The sequence below is a fragment of the Papio anubis genome, chromosome X (genome assembly GCF_008728515.1).
Source record: "Papio anubis isolate 15944 chromosome X, Panubis1.0, whole genome shotgun sequence".
In the NCBI taxonomy this organism is placed as follows: domain Eukaryota; kingdom Metazoa; phylum Chordata; class Mammalia; order Primates; family Cercopithecidae; genus Papio; species Papio anubis.
In genome coordinates this window covers 138,694,789-138,715,593 of record NC_044996.1, presented here as the reverse complement: position 1 = coordinate 138,715,593, position 20,805 = coordinate 138,694,789, and the positions used below count along the sequence as shown (strand labels likewise).

Sequence of the window (20,805 nt, the reverse complement as noted above, 5' to 3'; positions counted from 1 at the left end):
AAAAAAATATTACCCAGGCATGGCAGTGTGCACCTGTCTAGTTCTAGCTGCTCAGGAGGCTGAGATGGGAGAATCACTTGAGCCCAGGAGTTGGAGGCTGCAGTAAGTTATAATCACACCATTGCACTCCAACCTGGGCAACAGAGCCAGAACCCTGTCTCAAATTTTTTTAAATAAAAATAAAATTATTTAATAGAACAAAAAAATTGTTCAATTTCTTTCACTTTACAGTTAAGAAAACTAAGATTCAGAGAACTGATATGATTAACACCTACCCCTGACCCCCCACCTAGAATAAAGGTCATAAAATTTCTTCCCGGGCCGGTGAGAAAATAAAGGATAAAAATTTCTCCCCAGGCAGATGAGAAACAGAAAGAGAAAGTAGTGAGTTCTGTCTCCTGATGTCAGGGTCAGAGCCGCAGAGACTTGGTTCTGGAAGTGTTTGAGAGTAGGAACCTGGCTCAAGGCTGTGAACCAGGAGCTGGGAGAGGTGTTGCCTACTACTGCCGATGTGAAGACTAGAAGGACATTGATATTGAGTAAGTAAGACCTCAGGCTACCACACTGCACACCTACCTGCCACCTTCCCTTCCAGGGAACCAAGCTAGGCCTCTCTCTGGCTGGGAAACCTGTTGAGCAACCTCCTCATATTTGTTGCCAACATAAGCTCTGGTTCTAAATGGAGAAGCTGTTGCAGGGTGGGGCAGCAAAACCGCAAGAGTGAGAAGAGAGGCAAACAGCAAAATGAAGTAGAAAGCCCACATCCTCCTCAACAAGAGGGGGTAGAACTCAAAGGAAGCAGGCTGCTGGAACACGTACACAGACCTCCATACAAGCAAGACATTGTGTGTGTGTTCAAGCCGCCATCCTCCCCAAAGATTCCTTCACCTGTTATTCTCACAAGGAATGAAATGCAGTGAGGTGAGAGAGTGTTGGGATGGCAGACATGGATGATGGATGAATTCTCTTCCCTCTGTACGTTTTCCAGCACAAAGAGCTGCCCCAGGCTGTTGACCCCATACACTGAGTTTTGAGAGGTTTCTATGTTTCCTTAGAAAGTTACAGTGCCTTAGAAAGGCACAGTGGTTCAGGCCTGTAATCTTAGCACTTTACAAGGGTGAGGCAGGAGGATTGTTTGTGCCCAGAAGTTCGGGACCAGCCTGGGCAACATAGCAAGACCTTATCTCTACAAAAACCACAAAAATTAGCTGAGTATGGTGACACATGCCTATAGTCCCAAGTACTTGGGAAGCTGAGGCAGGAGGATTGCTTGAACCCAAGACTTCAAGGTTGTAGTGAACTAAGACCTAACCACTTCACCCCAGCCTGGGCAACAGAGCAAAACCTTGTCTCGAGCCGGCATCTTTCAGTTCCTTTTTGTGTCCTTGTCCTTTACAGAAAGATGAAGATCCCTTTCCTCCTACTGTTCTTTCTCTGGGAAGCCGAGAGCCACACAGCATCAAGGCCGAACATCATCCTGGTGATGGCTGACGACCTCGGCATTGGAGATCCTGGGTGCTATGGGAACAAAACTCTCAGGTTGGTAATGCAGCTCCTCAGTAAACACATGGCTGTATTCATAGGCAACAGTCCCCGGCATTGTTAATGTTGATCTACAGAGCACAGAACATGTAGAAACGTTCAAAACCCTCCAAACCATGCCTGGCTTCATGTAGATACACTGAGATGTAGGTGTCTGCTTCTACCAGAACTTTCTTTTTTCTTTTTTTTTTTTTTTGAGAAGGAGTCTCACACTGTCACCCAGGCTGCAGTGCGGTGGCACGATCTTGGGAATCACTGCAACCTCTGCCTCCTAGGTTGAAGCCATTCTCCTCCCTCAGCCTCTCGAGTAGCTGGGACTATAGGTGTGTGCCGCCATGCCTGGCTAATTTTTTATATTTTTAGAAGAGATGGGGTTTCACTATGTTGGCCAGGCTGGTCTCAAACTCCCGACTTTGTGATCCACCCGCCTCAGCCTCCCAAAGTGCTGGGATTACAGGCGTGAGCCACTGCACTGGACCAGAACTTCCTTGTAGGATATATGAATACTAAATACAATACCTGAAGCCAGGAATGGACCCATTGCCAAGTGCCATGGGACACTGATTTTTTTTTTCATGCCATTCTCTTACTCCTCATCTTCTTCTTAACAAGAGAAATCTTGGAAAGTATATTTCATCATTACATATCAGACCAAACAAAAATTAAATAGATTATTATATTAAGAAAAATCTTTCCCACAACACATAGCCAAATGTATCTCACTTTCAATCTGAAACTTTGCATCAAATGTTGCTTTTTATTTTTTTAAGAGTATATTGACCTATGACATTGCTTAAATTTTTAAAAAGCATATGCAAGGATAAGATCTGCAATTTTAAGAGGGCACTTTAAGTGTCCCACCTTTTGCCTACTTTTGTAAAATGTTTACAGATCACTTTATACATTTGTGATATAGATCTTATTAATTTAGTTTTTCTTATCAGCATCATGATTTTATGCAGCTTTTTCATTTTATCTATTTCTTTAATATTATATATTCCTAAGATATATTAAGATAATAGATAACTGTTCCTACCAAGATGTCTTAATTAAAAAGTTAAAATCAAGTCTTTAAGGTTAAATCTTTACCAGTTATCAAAAGAAAAAATGTCTATAAGGCCCCATGGAAGAATCCATGGCAAATCTACCCTAAATCTGTCTTGGTCTCTATATTAGAGTCCCATTATTTCTGAATTACATTTCTCATTTTTATATTTTGTAATATCACACCCCAAAATAGTCACTTTTTTTTTTGTAGGACAGTATAGATACTAGGAGATTTAATTCAAATGCAAAAACAGTCTCTGTCTTCTAAGCATCTTACCCTTTAAGAAAAAAGCAAAATAGAATTATTTGTAATTAAGCACATTCACTAAATTAATAAATGATCACTAGTTTGACATTACAGATGCAATGAAATTATTTCCCCCTTCAAGCTATGCATCACTGCAGTACTACTCTGTAAGGGCATTGGTCTAGGGAAGCCATGGGACCAATGAACAAGATGTATACTCCCATCCTACAGGCAGCCATCTTGAAGGGGAGCACAATTAGCCATGCCATTGCTTTACAGTGAGGAAGCTGCTGGTCTGGTGGAGTATGGACTACTGTTCCAAATATAGGTCAATCCCCTTGCATAAACAAGGAAGGGTGCTGGAGGCTCATGAGAATTCCATCTGTACCTGGAACTGAAGGATGGCAGATGATAAGCCAGGCAGGGAAGAAGGGACCTGGATTCCTGGTGGAAGACATGGGATATATCTTGTGGGATATAGCTTGGTATGGTCCAAAAACTAAAAGATACTAATTGCTAAATGACTTCCCAAAATGATCAGCCAATCCATTCATAGAGAAAGGCATCAGGATGGCTTATCTTGCAAAAGGTATCACTTTACAAGTGAACTCATAAATAAGACTTTATTAAGCATAAAAATATAAGCCAACAAAGGGTATTTGGGAGTCACAGCATCTAGTTTCTTCACTGTAGTATTTGTGCCTTTTCCCTGGAGCATATTAACCCATTTGTTGATGCTCACTGGTTGAGGCACATGGAGTCTGATTATTCCCTGTCCCTGGGGGCATGTGGAAATTAGGCGGGGGCTCATTAAAGCTGCTTGTGGAATTCCCTTTGGCTGTGGTTGGGAAGAGAGGGGAGTCAGATTGACCATGGAGATTTCTTCTTTGGTGACACAGAGGTAACTTGGGAGATGTGGATGGGAGAAGAGTGAAGCCTCATCTTCATTCACCCCTTCTTTCCCTCCCTGCAGTATCCTATTTTGAAGACTTGTTTTCTCTCTTCTAATTCAGGGTTAGTGAGACCAGGAGCTCAGAGCCCTCTGTAGCATGAATGGACCTTCTGGGGATGCCCCGCCTGCATCATTCACACATCTCCATGGTTTTGTTGCAGCTTGAGTCTTGATTCTGTATCACTTCTTCACCACCTCCCCTGCCTCTCATCTTGCCTCTCTCCCACATAACCCCAGACTCGCCCTTGCTCATTGAGAAGTTTCCCACTATAAAGAGCCACAGACAGTTTCATTTTGAAAATTATCACAGAGCTGGCCACAGTGGCTCATGCCTATAATCCCAGCACTTTGGGAGGCCGAGGTGGGCAGATCACTTGGGGTCAGGAGTTTGAGACCAGCCTGGCCAACATGGTGAAACCCTGCGTCTACCAAAAAAATACAAAAATTAGCCAGGCATGGTTGTGCGTGCCTGTAGTCCCAGCTACTCACAAGGCTGAGATGAGAGAATTGCTTGAACACGAGAGGTGGAGGTTGCAGTGAGCCGAGATCATGCAACTGCACTCCAGCCTGGGTGATAGAGTGAGATCCTGTCTCAAAAATAAATCCATGAACATTAAGTGAAAATGATCACAAATGCTATGATTCTTTTGTTCCAGGACTCCCAATATCGACCGGTTGGCCAGTGGGGGAGTGAAACTCACTCAGCACCTGGCAGCATCACCCCTGTGCACACCAAGCAGGGCAGCCTTCATGACTGGCCGGTACCCTGTCCGATCAGGTAACCTCCTATCTGCATCGCAGGGGCTGTGGTCTCCTTCGGGACAGCCTCCCACCTCCAGGTATCTCCTGGTTCCTAAGGGTTGATTTTTTTCCTTGTTCAGGAATGGCATCTTGGTCCCGCACTGGAGTTTTCCTCTTCACAGCCTCTTCGGGAGGACTTCCCACCAATGAGATTACCTTTGCTAAGCTTCTGAAGGATCAAGGTTATTCAACAGCACTGATAGGTATGGGCATCTATGGGATGGGAACCATCTATAGGTATGGGAACGGCAGGGAGGACTTGGACAAAGTTAGCAAAAGAGCGGGAGAGGACATCATGACAGTTATCTTAGGGATGACATTGCTGGTACACTTTGCACAACTTTAAATGGGAACAAAATGATTTCATTTGTAGGCTAAAACACAATGAGTCTATCTGGACTACTCGAATGTATAGATGTGTGTGTGTGTGTGTTGTGTGTTTGTGCGTGTGTATGTGTGTGTTGTGTGTGTGTGTGTTGTGTGTGTGTATAGATAAATAGATACTTAGATGATACCTAATGATAGATGGATGAATGGATGAATGGATAGATGGAAGAAAGCATTGATGAATGGTTGGATAGATAGATAATAGGTAGAGAAATAGCTAGATAGATAGATAGATAGATAGATAGATAGATAGATAGATAGATAGATAGATAGATGCAGAGAGGGACAAAGATGAGGTAGATGGGATGGATGGATGCATGAAATAGATGATGATAGATATGACAGATGGATAGATAGATAGATAGATGTTATAAATAAATAGATGCAGGGAGATAAAAATGACATAGCATGGATAGATAGATAATGAGGCAATTGGATGGATGAAATAGATGATAGATGGAACAAATGAAAGATAGACATATACATAGAGAGAATGTACAAAACTATACACACCATGCTATTGATAAAGATTTTCATTTTACTTTCCAATATAAAATTATGTCAGAATTTGTCTTGGTTGACACACCCACTGATTTTATCCTGTAGATAGGATTGAAGCTTTCCTGTTTGCATGAAGAGCTTGAATCTAAGCAGGCCATAAAATGAATCCTAGCAAATCTCAGAGGAGCAAAATGACCCTTTCCTTTCTTCCAAAATCTTGTTAAAAAACTATCATTTTTTTCTTTTGTAAGGCACTCATTAATTTAGTGATCTAATTAACATTTTATAAGAAATTTTCAGAGGTGCTTAAAATAATTGCTGAGTTACTGAGTGTGATTTCCTCATGCCTCAGGGCTAGGTTCTGAAGTAAGGATTCATTTCCACTTTTAACATTCAAGGAACAAAATTAAGTTGCTTCTAAAACTTTAATTTTAAGGGCCTAGCTCAGAAAAGCATCTGACCAGGAAAAAGAAAAAAAAAAACTTGTGTTTTTCTTTAAAGTGTGGTTTCCTGTCTATTAAAGATGTTAGCTAGTTTTCTTTTTGGATTTTTATCTGATTGGGGTTTTTGTGGTTGTTGTTTTGTTTTGTTTTGTTTTTTTGAAATCACTAAATTAGTTCGTATTTCTTGGTAGAGTGAGTAGAGGATTTTTATCTGGTTGAGATTTTGTTTTTTTGTTTTGTTTTATTGTAATAGCTAAATTAGTTCTTATTTTCTGGTAGAGTGAGTAGGTAATACCTTAGCGTTTGTGGGGAAAAAAAGTGAAAAACTCTAGGGTCCTATGAACGGGAAGGCTAGCTTCATGAAATAGTCAGAGCCTCCTTTTCAGTGCGTGGGAACAGAAGCTTGGATTTGAATCAGTGTGTTTATTGGGACTGAAGTGATCCCCCATTTGTCTTCTCAGGGAAATGGCACCTTGGAATGAGCTGTCACAGCAAGACTGACTTCTGTCACCACCCTTTACATCACGGCTTCAATTATTTCTATGGGATCTCCTTGACCAATCTGAGAGACTGCAAGCCCGGAGAGGGCAGCGTCTTCACCACAGGCTTCAAGAGGCTGGTCTTCATCCCCCTGCAGATCATCGGGGTCACCCTCCTTACCTTCGCTGCACTCAATTGTCTGGGGCTACTCCGCGTGCCGCTAGGCATTTTTTTCAGCCTTCTCTTCCTAGCAGCCCTAATCCTGACCCTTTTCTTGGGCTTCCTTCATTACTTCCGGCCCCTGAACTGCTTCATGATGAGGAACTATGAGATCATTCAACAGCCCATGTCCTACGACAATCTCACCCAGAGGCTAACGGTGGAGGCGGCCCAGTTCATACAGCGGTGGGTATTGCCTTGTCCTCTGATGCTGCCTGTTAGAAAACATTCTGGGTGATTTCTCGTGGAGGTTTTTTTTTTTTTTTTTTTGAGACGGAGTCTTGCTCTGTCGCCCAGGCTGGAGTGCAGTGGTGCGATCTCAGCTCACTGCAAGTTCTGCCTTCCCGGGGTTCATGCCATTCTCCTGCCTCAGCCTCCCAAGTAGCTGGAACTACAGGTGCCCACCACCATGCCCGGCTAATTTTTTGTATTTTCAGTAGAGACGAGGTTTCACCGTGTTAGCCAGGATGGTCTCGATCTCCTGACCTTGTGATCCTCCCGCATCGGCCTCCCAAAGTGCTGGGATTACAGGCGTGAGCCACTGCGCCTGGCCAGAACCAGCAGGATTATTATGCTAGCCACATTTTCCCTTCCATGCCTAACACATTTCTTCAGCCAACACTCACCATAGCACATGTTTAATGGCCTTAGAAAGGTATTTCAATGCAGTGTGCTCTCCTTAGAGTGTCTTTGCCAACATTCCCCACATCCTGGGCTGGAAAGGCCACGGCAAAATAATGTCTGCTGATGACAAAGGAGGTGTCAGATATCCTGCGGGCCATTTTTTTTTTTTTTTTTTTTTTGAGATGGAGTCTCGCTGTGTTGCCCAGGCTGGAGTGCAAGTGATGCCATCTCTGCTCACTGCAACCTCCATCTCCCAGATTCAGGTGATTCTGCCTCAGCCTCCTGAGTAGCTGCAATTGCAGGTGTCTGCCACCATGCCTGGCGAATTTTTTTTTCTCTTTTTAGTAGAGACAGAGTTTAACCAACTTGGTCAGTCTGCGTTTTGAACTCCTGACCTCAGGTGATCCACCCACCTCGGCCTCCCAAAGTGCTGGGATTACAGGTGTAAGCCAGGTACCCAGCCCCACTGGTCTTTAATCTTCAAATGTGGCCATCAAGAGAGGCAAGAAAATGGCTTATGTTTAGTTTAGAGGTTGTCCTTGTGATATAAACAATGTGGAAAGATCCAAAATATTTTGGGTTAATCTCTGAGCAAACAAAGCAGAACAAAAAGCTCTGTGAGTAAACTGGGTGAAGTGAATGATGTCTTTTGGGTCTTTCGGGTCCCATTGAGTTTATCGTTTTGGGGATTGCAATCTGTAAGTGGAGTAACCATTAACAGCGGAGCAGACAACATTCCTGAGTTACATAGGTAGGTATAATATATATCTATATTATAATACATAATATAGAGAGCATAAGTAGATATAATTAAGCAGATATTATATAGAGCCTATGTCAAGAGCCCTTGCTATTCAAAACAAGCAAATACTGTGGAGGACAGGACTTTAAAGAGAAATGGAAAGTTCGTCTGAAAATCAGACGTTTGGTCTTTATGGTGACTTAAACTCTATGGGAGATTTAAAAGAGAGTTTGAGTGGTGATTTAAAAATTATAAAGGAGATAGAGGAAATATAGGTAATATTGGTTTGTCATCCAATTAATTGCATGACACAAAACTGTAAAATGAATCTCTGGATTGAACAATGAATGACAGTGAAAAGGAAGTTATTGTGATGAAGGGAAAGTATATTAGGGATTTAATTTTAAAACAAGCAAATATGCTCAGTCTAAGAAGAAAATACATAGTTAAGGTATGTGGAAGCTACATAAGTTAGGGCTGGTGAGAAAGGTAAAAAGTAATGTACTCTATGAAAATTATGTTGTCATTTCCTCACGTGGAAGATGTTGTGTTCCTATGTCCAGATCTTGTGGGCAGGGAGTTGATGCTTTACTGGAGTTTGGAAATGGGCAGTGGTTCTCCTCACTCTCTTCTTCCAGTTATGAAACAACATAGGAGCAACCCATTCACCTGGAGGTACAACAGTGTCCTGCTACCCACAACATCACAGATTATGCAATAGATAAATCATAGGGTGTATTTTATTATATCTCTCTGGTACCACAAAAGTGTTTCATCGACTCTGACAGAAACCCACATATGGTTTGGGTGTCTGAACAGACTATGAAGTGACTTACACAAAAGTTGCAATTGATAGTATCACTTCCTCCCTCTAAAAATGAGACAAAAATAGAATGATTGGTTCTTATAGTTCACACTACCTCTCAGTTCAACAGATTTTATTAAAATCTAAATTGTCATTTAACTGTGAAATATATAAACTGGTCATTGGTCCTTGTAAGTATTCTCAGTTTCAGCCTCTGGGACTTGGTTCCAGAGAGTACTCTATGTACTGGCTGCCCAACTGCTGAGGGAGCACCACGTAATTTAAGTTTTTATTTTGGTTAACATCCCACTTCTGCTGCCAGGGTCTGTTTTTGTCAGTGAAGACTGACAAAATCTCAGTGGATTCATACTTGAAAATTTGTTTCTTGCCCATGCAAAATCTATTGCTGGTTGGGTGATGCTCTAGGGAAGCTTTGCTCCATGAGGAGACTCAGGGATCCAGGTTGCTAGTATCTTGTAGTTCTGTCAATCTCAATAGATGGCCTTCCCAATAGCATCCACAGGAGAAAAGAGTTGAAGGGTCTCTTGAGGACTTTTCCTTACTTCACTGACCCAGGGGTCAGCATGTAGACCAGGCCCCACATCTCCACCCTGACTTGACGTGGGGCTAAGAGGTAGTCTCCCCATGTCTTCAGGAAGAAGAAAATGAAATGGCCTTACTGAACATATAGCAGTGATTTTCCTACTGCGAGCAGTGATTTTCAAATTTGTTTTAAAGCTGAGGAATATTTCAGATGAAATTTTATGAGCAGCTAAGTATGTCAGAGGGATAAAAGTTGCAGTGCTTGGGTTAACCTGGAACAGAGGACTGCGTTTGGAAATTACTGACATTTAATAAAGCCCCATGGAAACCTCATGAACAGCTGGAGAGAAAGGGCAGACTCTGCAACAAAAGAATAAAAGAACATGTGAGCAAACACCTACTTAGTGCAGACTCTAGGCAAATTAATATTTAACAGACATTCGTAAGTAAAAAAGGTAGGCACACCAGGAGAAAAATCAACACCAGCCTTGGAATTTTAAAAAAGAATTATTTGATATTACAGCTATGTGAGTGGAAGTGGAAGGAATTTGCCCAAGGTTATAGATAAGTGTAAACGAAAGGGGCTAATTTATTATGAAATTTGGATTGCAGACATGTACCACATAATAACATTTTGGTCAACAATGGACCATGTATATGAAGGAGGTCCCATGAAATTATAATGGAGCTGCTTTATGCAGCTGTATGTTTGTATCTTTTTTGTTTTTTGAGACAGACTCTCACTCTATTGCCCAGGCTGGAGTGCAGTAGTGCGATCTCGACTCACTGCAATCTCCCCTTCCCGGGTTTAAGTGATTCTCTGCCTCAGCCTCTGAAGTAGCTGGGATTACAGGTGCCCACTACCACGCCCAGCTAATTTTTGTATTTTCAGTAGAGACGGGGTTTCACCGTGTTGGTCAGGCTGATCTCAAACTCCTGACCCTGAATGATCCACCTGCCTCGGCCTCCCAAAGTGCTGGGATTATAGGCATGAGCCACCACACCCGGCCACATTTGTATCTTTTATACTGCATTTTTTCCTGTACCTTTTCTATGTGTACATATATCTAGATACACAAATACTTTCCATTGCATTGCAGTTGCCTGCAGTACTCAGTACAGTCACATGCTGTGCAGGTTTGTAGCCTAGGAGCAATAGGCTCTACCATATAGCCTGGGTGTGTAGTGGGCTGTACCATCTAGGCTTGTGTAAGTGCACTGTACGATGTTTGCAGAATGATGAAATTGCTTAATGATACATTTCTCAGAACATATCTCTGTCACTATATGATGCATGTCTGTACTTGAAGCATTGATGTGAAGTATACTGTTTATTGGTATTTTAATATTTTCATCAGAGAAAAATAGAGTAAAGAAAATCTATAGTTTGGTGTTGTATGTGTGTATGTATCTGTATATATATATGTAAATACATATGTGTGTGTGTTTGTGTATATATGTGTGTGTGTGTGCTTTACACACATATGTATTTAACTTATAAAGAGATAAATTATTGAAATTGATTTCCAAGGGAAGCTATAGGAGAGATACATGTACAGCAGCAGCAAGTATTAATGTAAAGAATAAAGAATTTTCTGCCCAGGGATGGATAATAGCCACTAAAAGTCCTTTAAGCAACTATTTATAGGTCTGTCAGAATTCAGATAAGAAGTGGGCTATTTGTCATGATTTTCACAGGTTCGGGCTGACAGGCACATGCTGGAGGGGTTGTGAGTCGTTCTTGGGCAATATGCGTGTAGTCTGGGTGCCTGTCCTGGGTAAACGTTGGGGTCTGTGGATAGCCATAGCTCCATCATGTCATGCCCATGCTGACAGCCTGTCTTACCCAGGTGCCAGAGACTGCAGAAACCTATCGGATTCTGCTCACAGCAAAATGACATGGTGAAGGATGTCATGCAATTCCTAAGAGAGGAAGGAAGACTTCAAGCTGTCAGTCACACTCCTGAACATTTATTTCAAGTATTATTTGTACAGAGATACTGCGGAGTTATCAGTGCCCATGGTCAACCCACACAGCCAGAAGCAGGCATTGCAGGGCTGGCCACCTGCCTCCTGGGCATGGCACTTGGTTCAGAACTATGCATTGTAGGTGACCTTTGCTAGGCTAGTGTATGGTGGCATATAATACAGGATCACTATGACTTCCTGCAGGTAGACAAAGAAGGGAAAACGGAGAGTCCAGGACTACAGGGGTAGACAAGCGATACCTCAGACTTTGCATAAGGAAAACCCCGGAGATGCTTATTGCAGCTGAAGATGGCCAAGATGAACTCTTGGGACTGTCACAGAGTAGTTCCAAAGCGAGACTTTGCATCAGCATTTTACTAAACTTCTCAAGACATTCTAAACTGGGTGTTTCATAGGGCACTCTGAGAAACACTGGGTTTTGTATATGTGTATGAGCTTTGGCTACTGTGCAGAAACACTGCAGTTATTTGTCACCTAGATTTTTCTAGAAGGTGATGCTGACACGTGATCTCATGTAAAAGCTTTGGAACTTTATAAGATATATTCAGTTATATCATCATCTAGTAAGATGCACACAGATATGTGATTGAAACAAAAGCTTAAGAAATGATCTTTCTCTTACTAAGGTGATTGCCCTGATATTTTCCACCCCATTTTATTCTATTTGTTGTTGTTGTTTTGTTTTGTTTTGTTTTTTTGTAATAATCTGGTTTGGGAACTAAATTAAATTCATGATGTATCAATGGGTCACAGTCTACATGATTGACTATGCTCTTACCTAGTGTGCTAGCTTTACTGTATTTGATAAACAGGAGCATAGCCATTCCAAGATGGAGCAGCACTCTTGGGCCGGTCTATTTAGGGCAGAAAACAACAGTGTGCTGTTTGTCAAATTTGCTGAGAAAGCTGGACATCCTTATATCAGTCTTCATCTACCGCAAATCTCTCAAAACCAGACAGGGTGGAGATTAATACAGTGTCCATTAGACAATGGATAGTCAGAAATGACACTCGGCTTCCAGGGTGAATCACCTTGTATGACATGTATTTTGACAGAAATTATTTAATCTATTAGGTATATAAATATTCATATGATTACAAGGCATTCTAATGGCTTCCTCAGTATATAATTTTGAGAGGGGACCAAAGCAAATTTGATGATCATGAGGATATTGAAGCCTGACAAGTTTATCTTGATTATCTCTAATTATTATTAGAGAGCTGAGATTTTCTTTCAGAACTAGAGATTTAAGATGTTCTAGCAGCACCACAGTTGGAGGTGATGGTTATTGAATTATAACAAAAGGGTTTTTTCTTCAAAATAGGTGATTCTAGTGTAGATGGCTATTGTCCACATTGGAGCACTCACTGCATAGTTAATATTAGTGAAAATGCTAGCATTTTGTACACTGTGATGCCATTCACAAAAAACTTCTTACATGCATTATCTGAAGATAAAAGATTTAAAGCACGTTGTTACAATCATCCTTGAGTAGAGCTGTCTGTCTGCGTTAGATTAGTTATCTGATTCACAAAATATGATATCCAAGAGTCTTGAGAGAATGGCCTTGATATGCTACCAGAGAATCCTAACATTGGTGACACCACCATGTTCATAAAACATTCCTTCAATGTCTGAAGACACATTTATATGTGTTATTTCATTATCCAGAATATCCTGAGCAATTTAGCCAGGTCTTACCACCTTTGTGAGAAATGGAGGTAGAGTTATTCAGCAGCCGAAAAAGGAATGCCTGATCAAAGCAATGGTAGTATTAGTGGAATTTACTCAAATACTTTTGAATTTAAAAATTTCCAGTTGCAACTAGTGCCTTGTTTAGATATTTTAACATATATATATGTATATATATATTTTTGTACACAGCTGCTTCTCAGTTCATCTGTCAAAGGTGGTGAGGAAAATGATTTAAAACTCCTACTTCTAAAATTTATAGGCTTTCTGTACACTGTGTTACTGATATGATTTATACTCAAGGGTTTGCTCCTGAGATGCTAGCTTGCAATATTAGGGTATGAATGACAAGGAGGCATAAGGCAAAGATGCTTCATTGGCTTGTGATTCTTGCAAATGAGGTCCACTTAGTCAAACCCAGTTTGTGGCCTGGGATTCCAAGCACATATTTTCAAGTTGAGGACAGCGATGATTTAGAATATATAACCATCCATTCCACAGTCCCTCACCCTAATTGACTCATTCAGGGATAAATTTATCTGGGGGAGATGCTTCTATTATTAGAGAGCTGGATAATTAGCTCACCATATGTTATACGCTGTACAGTAATTCAGGAGATGGGTCATCCTGAATACACTTTAATTAGCCAGAAATCCTTGTTATTCTTGCATAAAGGAGTGAACTATAAATTTCTTAGAGATACCCAGCTCTCTGTACGTGCCCTGTAGGGTCATCCCATTATCACAGCTTTGGGATTTGCCATCCCTCTCTTCATTGCAATGCAAAACAGATCCAACTTAGGTGTACAGCAGAAATGGTAACACAGAATGGGACATGTTCAAGTGTAATGGACACTGTGGAGTGCTTGCCAATTATACGTCAGGTGCTGTGGATACACACATTATTTTGTACACCTTCCACACCCATTGCTTCCTTCACATAACAACCTCATGAGGTCGGTAAATAGATGTCTTACCGTGGAGAAACTTTGAAACTGAAATCGTTTGAATGAACAAAGCTCCACAGGTAATAAAGAGTAGAGGCTGAATTTAAACAGAGCTAACTCAACCTTTTGAATGTTGGAATGCTTCATAAACAGTTAGGGGAATCATTTCCATCTACTCCAGTGCGGTAGACTTATTGAGTGAGGATTAGTCCGAGTGAGGATTAGCTGGAAGAAGATTAGGGTGTTATATGGGTGTCTTGACACCTTTCTCCAGATGGAAGAGTCTAGGTCCAATGCTCAAGGAAGGAGAATGCATCTCTGTAATTCTTATAGATAAGTTTCAGTATCAGTAGTGTTATCATTACTATAGTAATCGTGAAGTATCTGGATGCTCTGAAAAGAAAATAAAGGGTAAGGATGGTGGGTGAATGTAGCAAGTTAATTTTATTCACAAACAGCTTTTTTCTTTAGTTCAAGTTAAGGCTAATTTTTAAAAAGGTGTCATGCTGGTGGGTAGAATGAGATTCATGTTTTATGTCTTCAATAGAAAGAGATGGATGTTTGTCACTCTGCTTTGTGAAAAACCAGATATGTTGACCTCTTCTCTGAATTCGTTGAAGCAGTGCTTCATTGCTAGGAAAAATATTTAAGTTTAGGTAAATCACTTTGTGTTTTTCTCTGAAGACATATATATGCTCACTTCGAACAGTAAATTTCCAAGAATGGCAATGACTTTATACACACCCACATAATCTGTATAGTATGTTATACGTTTATGGGGTTTATAGATTTATCTGGAATTTGCCATTAGTATAAAGTTCTCCAGGCTGAAGTTTATTAAGTTGTTTCAATATATTAAATATATGTATGTATATTTTGAGATATTATAATTAGAATTTCAATAAAAGCTAGTAAGTTTTAGTCAAGCTCAATGTAGGATAACTCTTGTTCTTTATAAATGAATTATTTTAGCAAAGGATTTATGGATAACAAATCAAAAATTTGGAAATTATGTAGAGTTCTTTTTTAATCTCTGACTTCCCGGAGTGGTAAGATCTCCTGTTCTGACAACAATAAGCCCTGCTCCCTGACAGCTCTCCACAGAAAAAACACCAAAACATCAGCATGATGGAAAGTGTCAGTAATCAAGGGGTGGGGGGGAAACGCCTACATGAAAAGATTATACCTTTAGTGGCGAGCCATGGGGAAGAATCTCTCCTACCATTTCCTATGGTCTATACTTTAATGATAAATAAATACTCCTTTCTACAAGCATTGCTTGTGTAATCATAATTCCCTAAAATCTATGACAACTGATAAATATATTATTGGAAGAAGATATGACTTTTTGTTCTGGTCTATGTACTGCTATCACCATTTGGTACAGTCACAATCGTGAAATGCATTTATTGGGTGCCTCCAGCCTATCCTCTCCCATTTCCAGCTGGATTCCAGTGTAAGTGGCTGTGATGAATACCAGTGATTTGGCTCAAAGTGTCTTTTGAATAAAGGGATCTTTAGGAGGTTTCATTAGTTTCGATAATAGTGTAAGCCAGAAAGGAATGGGGTGATATTGATTTTAATTCATGGTAAGAAAAGTAAATCAGATTAAACATTAAGGGCAATACAGAGGGACACACACAGATGCTCATTCAAAAATAGAAAATTTAAATAATTAAAGAATTATCAAAAAGTCACATTATTCAGTAACTGTAGATAACACATGATTTGTTTCTAACTTTTGTGGGCCTATGGGATATGTATTTTAAAATGAGGGCAACGGGCACAGTGGCTCATGCCTGTAATCCTAGCACTTTGGGAAGCCTAGGTGGGAGGATCACTTGAGCTCAGGGGTTCAAGAGCAGCCTGGGCAATACAGCAAGACCCTGTGTCTACAAAAAATAAAGTAATATTAGCTGGGCAAGGTGGTGTGTGCCTGTAGTCCCAGCTACTTGAGAACTGAGGTGAGAAGATTGCTTGATGCCAAGAGTTCAAGACCAGTCTGGGCAATATAGTGAGACCCTGTCTTTACAAAAAATAAGGAAGTATTAGCTCAGCATGGTCGTGCACACCTGTCGTCCCAGCTACTCAGGAAGCTGAGGTGGGAGAATCTCTTAAGCTCCGGAGTTGTAGGCCGCAGTGAGCGATGATTGCACCACTGCACTCCAGCCTGCACAACAGAGCAAGACCCTGTCTCTGAAAAAAAAAAAAGGAGGGGAGGGCTTCTTTTTTGGATGAACCTCTGGTTTCAGGCTGAGGATATTGTAACAATACAGGTACCGAGGGATGTTCGTCTTTTGCCATACTAGATCTAGTGGGTCCATGGCATTCTCAACTGACTGGGGCATAGATAAAGAAAACTTAGACCTGACCCTGGAAATGCCTCTCCAGCCGTGTATTTCTGTATCTCTGAATATCATACCTGTGAATAGCTCGAAAGCCTACATGTTTATGGAAAACATTCACAAACGCTGTCATGCTATGTGAACCATTGAAAGCTACCTCTTTCTGGGAGCAAATTCTGACCCCTGCCAGGTTAAGATAAGTTCTCCTTCTCTGAATTCATTCTCTGCAGCACTGGGTAAGGGTACTTAAGACAGCTCGGACTAACCATCGATGCTCTTGTCTGAACTGTGGGTTGCTGATGGCAGGGTCCGTTCCAGTCTCTCTTTATATTTCTAGTGCCTGGTATCGTGTGTCAGCAGAACATTTGCTTAATAACTGCAAAACTCATAGATAGAAGACATGAACAGCTGGATGTATAAATCCACCTGCTGCACGCAGAGGTGGTCACATGAAATTCGTGGGGGTGGCGGGGGGGCGGTGACTGTTGATACCGCTCTCTGGTTTATGCCATACTCTAATTACCAGCAGCAGAAGGTATCCAGAAGGAATTCACTGACATCCCTATTTGCATTCCCGTTATTCCCTATGCCCACTGCAGTTGGAACAATACTACAATAATAAAGGTCAGACACTCAGATGAAGATTATTATTCTAAAGACCATCAAAAGTATACTTTATGACAGACAGAAACAAAATGCCTTAACCATCTTCTTGCCTGAATTTTCACTCCTGCCTCTATAGAATGTAAATCTTTTGATTCTGAGATCGGAATGATTACATGTTGCTGGAAAGGCTCAGGGCTGCCTTCTGTATTTTTAACAAATGGAGCGCAGGCATGTAGCAGCTGAAAGTTCTATCTTTTCGCACAGTGTGCAAGACAGTGGCAATAAATTTTCAAAAGAGTTGTTTACTGAAGTACTCCAGCTAATAAAAAAGGAGTTAAGCTGTTATTGAGAGATCTTTCTTCCACCAACTTGCTGATGTGTCATTCAGCTTTCAAGGTCATAGAGAGGAAGGGAGACCCAGATCTCCTTCCTGAGCCTGGGTGTGAAGCAAATGGTCTTTCCTGGTCTCTCAAAGAATATCACAAAGCAAGAATTCCTTCACCTGGGCACAGGCTGTCAGTTACACCCCAGGTGTGTGCAGGAAAGTCAGTGATTTATGTCTGGCTAGCCAACATTCCCATGCACCGTTGATTTCACTTCTGTTCCTGGATGGTAAATCTTGGAACAGTGTTTTTGCAAGCCAAGTATGCTTTTCTCTGTTTTCTGGGTTTGTTTTTGTATGTCAAACCTAATCAACTCTACTCGATGCACAGAGTATACATAAAGATACTGGTATCTCTGATGTCACCCCTATAGGATGAAAAACCACTGCTTTATAGAGAGATGATAGAAAACGAGTTCCATAAATATGTGAATTTTGATAATAAACACATTGATTCCCTTCTCCCCTTCTAAGGAGGATTCCCCTGCATTCCAAGACAAAGGTCACATTCTGTAGCCTTGATTGAACCCTGAAGCTCAGATCTTTGACTCAACTGTTCTTTCAGTCCTCATGAACCAGCTTTTATTTCAGGCTCTCTTATTTGCCGATTGTGTCATCCTTATTATTTATTTCCTTATTTCCACCTCACATTTTAATATGGCACAATTTTGTGATCCTGCCAATCATGTTGATGGATGTCTCTTTCTTCTTCTTCTTTTTTTTTTTTAACTTTTGAACAAGAGGACTGCTATCCAAAATTGGAGAATCCAAGTCGAAACTGGACTGAAGCCCAGTGCTGGGCATTTCAATCCATGCAATAGCTCTTCGTTCTCAGCAAATTCTGTCACTCACATCCTGTATGACCATGTACCGCGCTTGGGAGATTGACTTTTTAAGCTTTCTTATCTATTTTCCTTAACTTTAAATCTAAAAATAAATGGGAGAACAGATGAGAGTAAAATTGCAGTGAGATTGTTCTCATACATAATGTAACTCTCTATTTAGGAACACAAAGACTGTAATTTCATGTTCGTTTTGAGGAATCTAAGCCAGTTTAGGGGAACACAATCTGCTTCTGGGGAAGGAGGTGCAATTTGCCCAGGTGTGAATAAACTTTCCCCATAATAAGTAGAATGGAGGCTTCACAGTCTGCCCTGTGTGGCCAAGCTCTCTAACATACTGTGGCTCCGTTCAAGGGCATCTTCTCTTAGAAGGAGCCAAACACGTGGCTTGGTAGAGATGCTCATATGTAAGTCATCAGCTAGGATGACAATTCCAGTGCTTCCATCTAAGCAGTAGTATGTCCTCTTTTCTTTCTGAGATGTAACAGTGAATGTTATAGACCAGGTCCAGTGGGCTCTCATTGCTTGCCTTCTTATTCCAGTTCCTGTGAGACATGCATTGTGAATGGTTTATGTTGCATATGGTTTAGACTTCTGCCTAAGTCTCTTGTTACTTAGAAGGGATGTGGTTTATGTAACGGTTGCTCTAGAGCAAGGATTCCTCTGCAGAACTCCTGTTCTAAATCTCTTGTTACTTTGAAGGAATGTGGTTTATGTAACAGTTGCTCATATTCCTGTGAGATATTAACAGCATTTCCTTGTTTCATATTATTGTAAAAAAAATTTGCCACCAAGTACTGGAATAATAAAACATGGTACTAATGATTACCAATAACTTGTTAGATTTGATCTGCCTATTTTCAGATAACCGGAGATGCTTGGCTTAGCTCTAACCCAAAGTGCTGTTTTGTGCTGATTTTCTCTTTCAAAGGAGTAGGGGTTAATAAATGTAAGAACTGACCTTAAAAATGAAGTGTTACAGCCATAGGTGTGAGCAGTTCGAGGAGCCCAAGGTATACTAACATTAGCAAAATACAAATGCATTTAGAAAAGCATACATCTGTTTATTGTTTCCAGGAAAACTTATTAATATTTGTGACACCCAGTCCAAAATTTGGAATGTTTTTGGCTATCATGAGAAGTTAAGGAAGCCAGAAATACATAGAAGAAAAATTAATTTAACTACATATATAGAGAGAGTCTTCTGAACTTTTACTGGCTGGTAAAGATATGGACCATGGGAGATGACCCCGTAAAAGTAAGAAGAGACTTAGGAGAGAAGTTCTGCAGAGTAGTCCCTGCTCTAGAGCAACTGTTACATAAACCATGTCCCGTCAAAGTAACAAAAGACTGAGGACAGAAGTTCTGCAGAGGAATCTCTGTTCTAGAGCAACTGCTACATAAACCACATTCCTTCAAAGTAACAAGAGATTTAGGACAGAAGTTCTGCAGAGGAATCCTTGCTCTAGAGCAACCGTTACATAAACCACATCCCTTCTAAGTAACAAGAGACTTAGGCAGAAGTCTAAACCATATGCAACATAAACCATTCACAGTGCAGTTCACATTGCATTCCCAAGGCCCTGTCATTCACTTGACTGCTGGGCGGGGCTGCCAATGCTTAGAAAGCAGATGTAATATTTCATCCGATAACAGATTTGCTGAATTTCTGCCACCTGCCAATCACTTTGCAGGTGTCAGGAACACCATGATATAAATGACATTCCTGCCTGGTGGTCTGGTGGGAGAAGAGAGCACATAAAAGACTCTGGTGTCATGGAACACATGCTTTATTAGCATTTGCTAATAAAAATTGAATCTCCAGGCTGGGTGCAGTGGCTCATACCTGTAATCCCAGCACTTTGGGAGGCTGAGGCAGGAGGATACCTGAGGTCAGGAGTTTAAACCAGCCTGGCCGACATGGTGAAACCCCATCTCTACTAAAAAAATTACAGAAATTAGCCAGACATGGTGGTGTACACCTTTAATGCCAGCTACTCCAGAGGCTGAGACAGAATCGCTTGAACCCAGGAGGTGGAGTTTGCAGTGAGCCGAGATCATGTCACTGCACTCTAGCTTGAGCAACACAGCAAGACTCTATCTCAAATAGAAAATAATAATAAAATAATAATCTCCATACGCTAGAACCATGCCTGGCCTGTAGGAGATGCTTAACAATATTGTTTTAGGGTTCCCTTTTCTGAGCCCCAACAGGGCAACTAGAGAATACTGAAGACAAAGAGGAAACGGCCAGCAGAGAATCGTCTCTCAGTCTCCCCTGAGGCTAGCCACACAGACTAGAATCCCTCTTCCCCAAAGCATAAAAATAGTCAATGTATTGTATATTTCAAAATTGCTGAGAGAGTAGATTTTAAATGTTCTCACCTCAAAGAAATAACAACTATATGAGAAAATGAATATTTTGATTAGCTGTATTTAATCATTCCACATGGTAAACATGTATTATTGCATTGTCCCCAACAAGTCTACACAAGAATTATTTGTATATGTCAAATGATACATATATATACAAAATTTGTATATATATTTGTATAATTGTTTGCATATATCAATTACAATTTTTAAAAGGTAGTCTTTCTAGTAGTGTGTGTATGTGCATTTGTGTATAAAATTTTTTCCCAAAGAAATACTATTTTCAAGGTGCTTGA

General features: G+C 40.7%; 1 protein-coding gene across 6 annotated transcripts in view; it reads left to right on the top strand.

Annotated features, from left to right (window-relative positions):
• The window catches only part of STS (steroid sulfatase), a 211,852-nt gene that overhangs the window by 106,295 nt on the left and 84,752 nt on the right, over window positions 1-20,805 (top strand). For 4 of the 6 annotated variants that reach the window (XM_009197146.4, XM_009197147.4, XM_009197148.4 and 1 more), the window contains 4 exons: window positions 1,399-1,539; window positions 4,445-4,566; window positions 4,670-4,792; window positions 6,382-6,805. In XM_009197146.4, coding sequence (XP_009195410.2) covers window positions 1,399-1,539; window positions 4,445-4,566; window positions 4,670-4,792; window positions 6,382-6,805 — 810 coding nt within the window. Of the gene's footprint in view, window positions 1-387; window positions 540-614; window positions 922-1,398; window positions 1,540-4,444; window positions 4,567-4,669; window positions 4,793-6,381; window positions 6,806-20,805 lie in introns of those variants that run through there. The other 2 variants (XM_009197151.4, XM_009197150.4) reach the window with 2 other exon arrangements.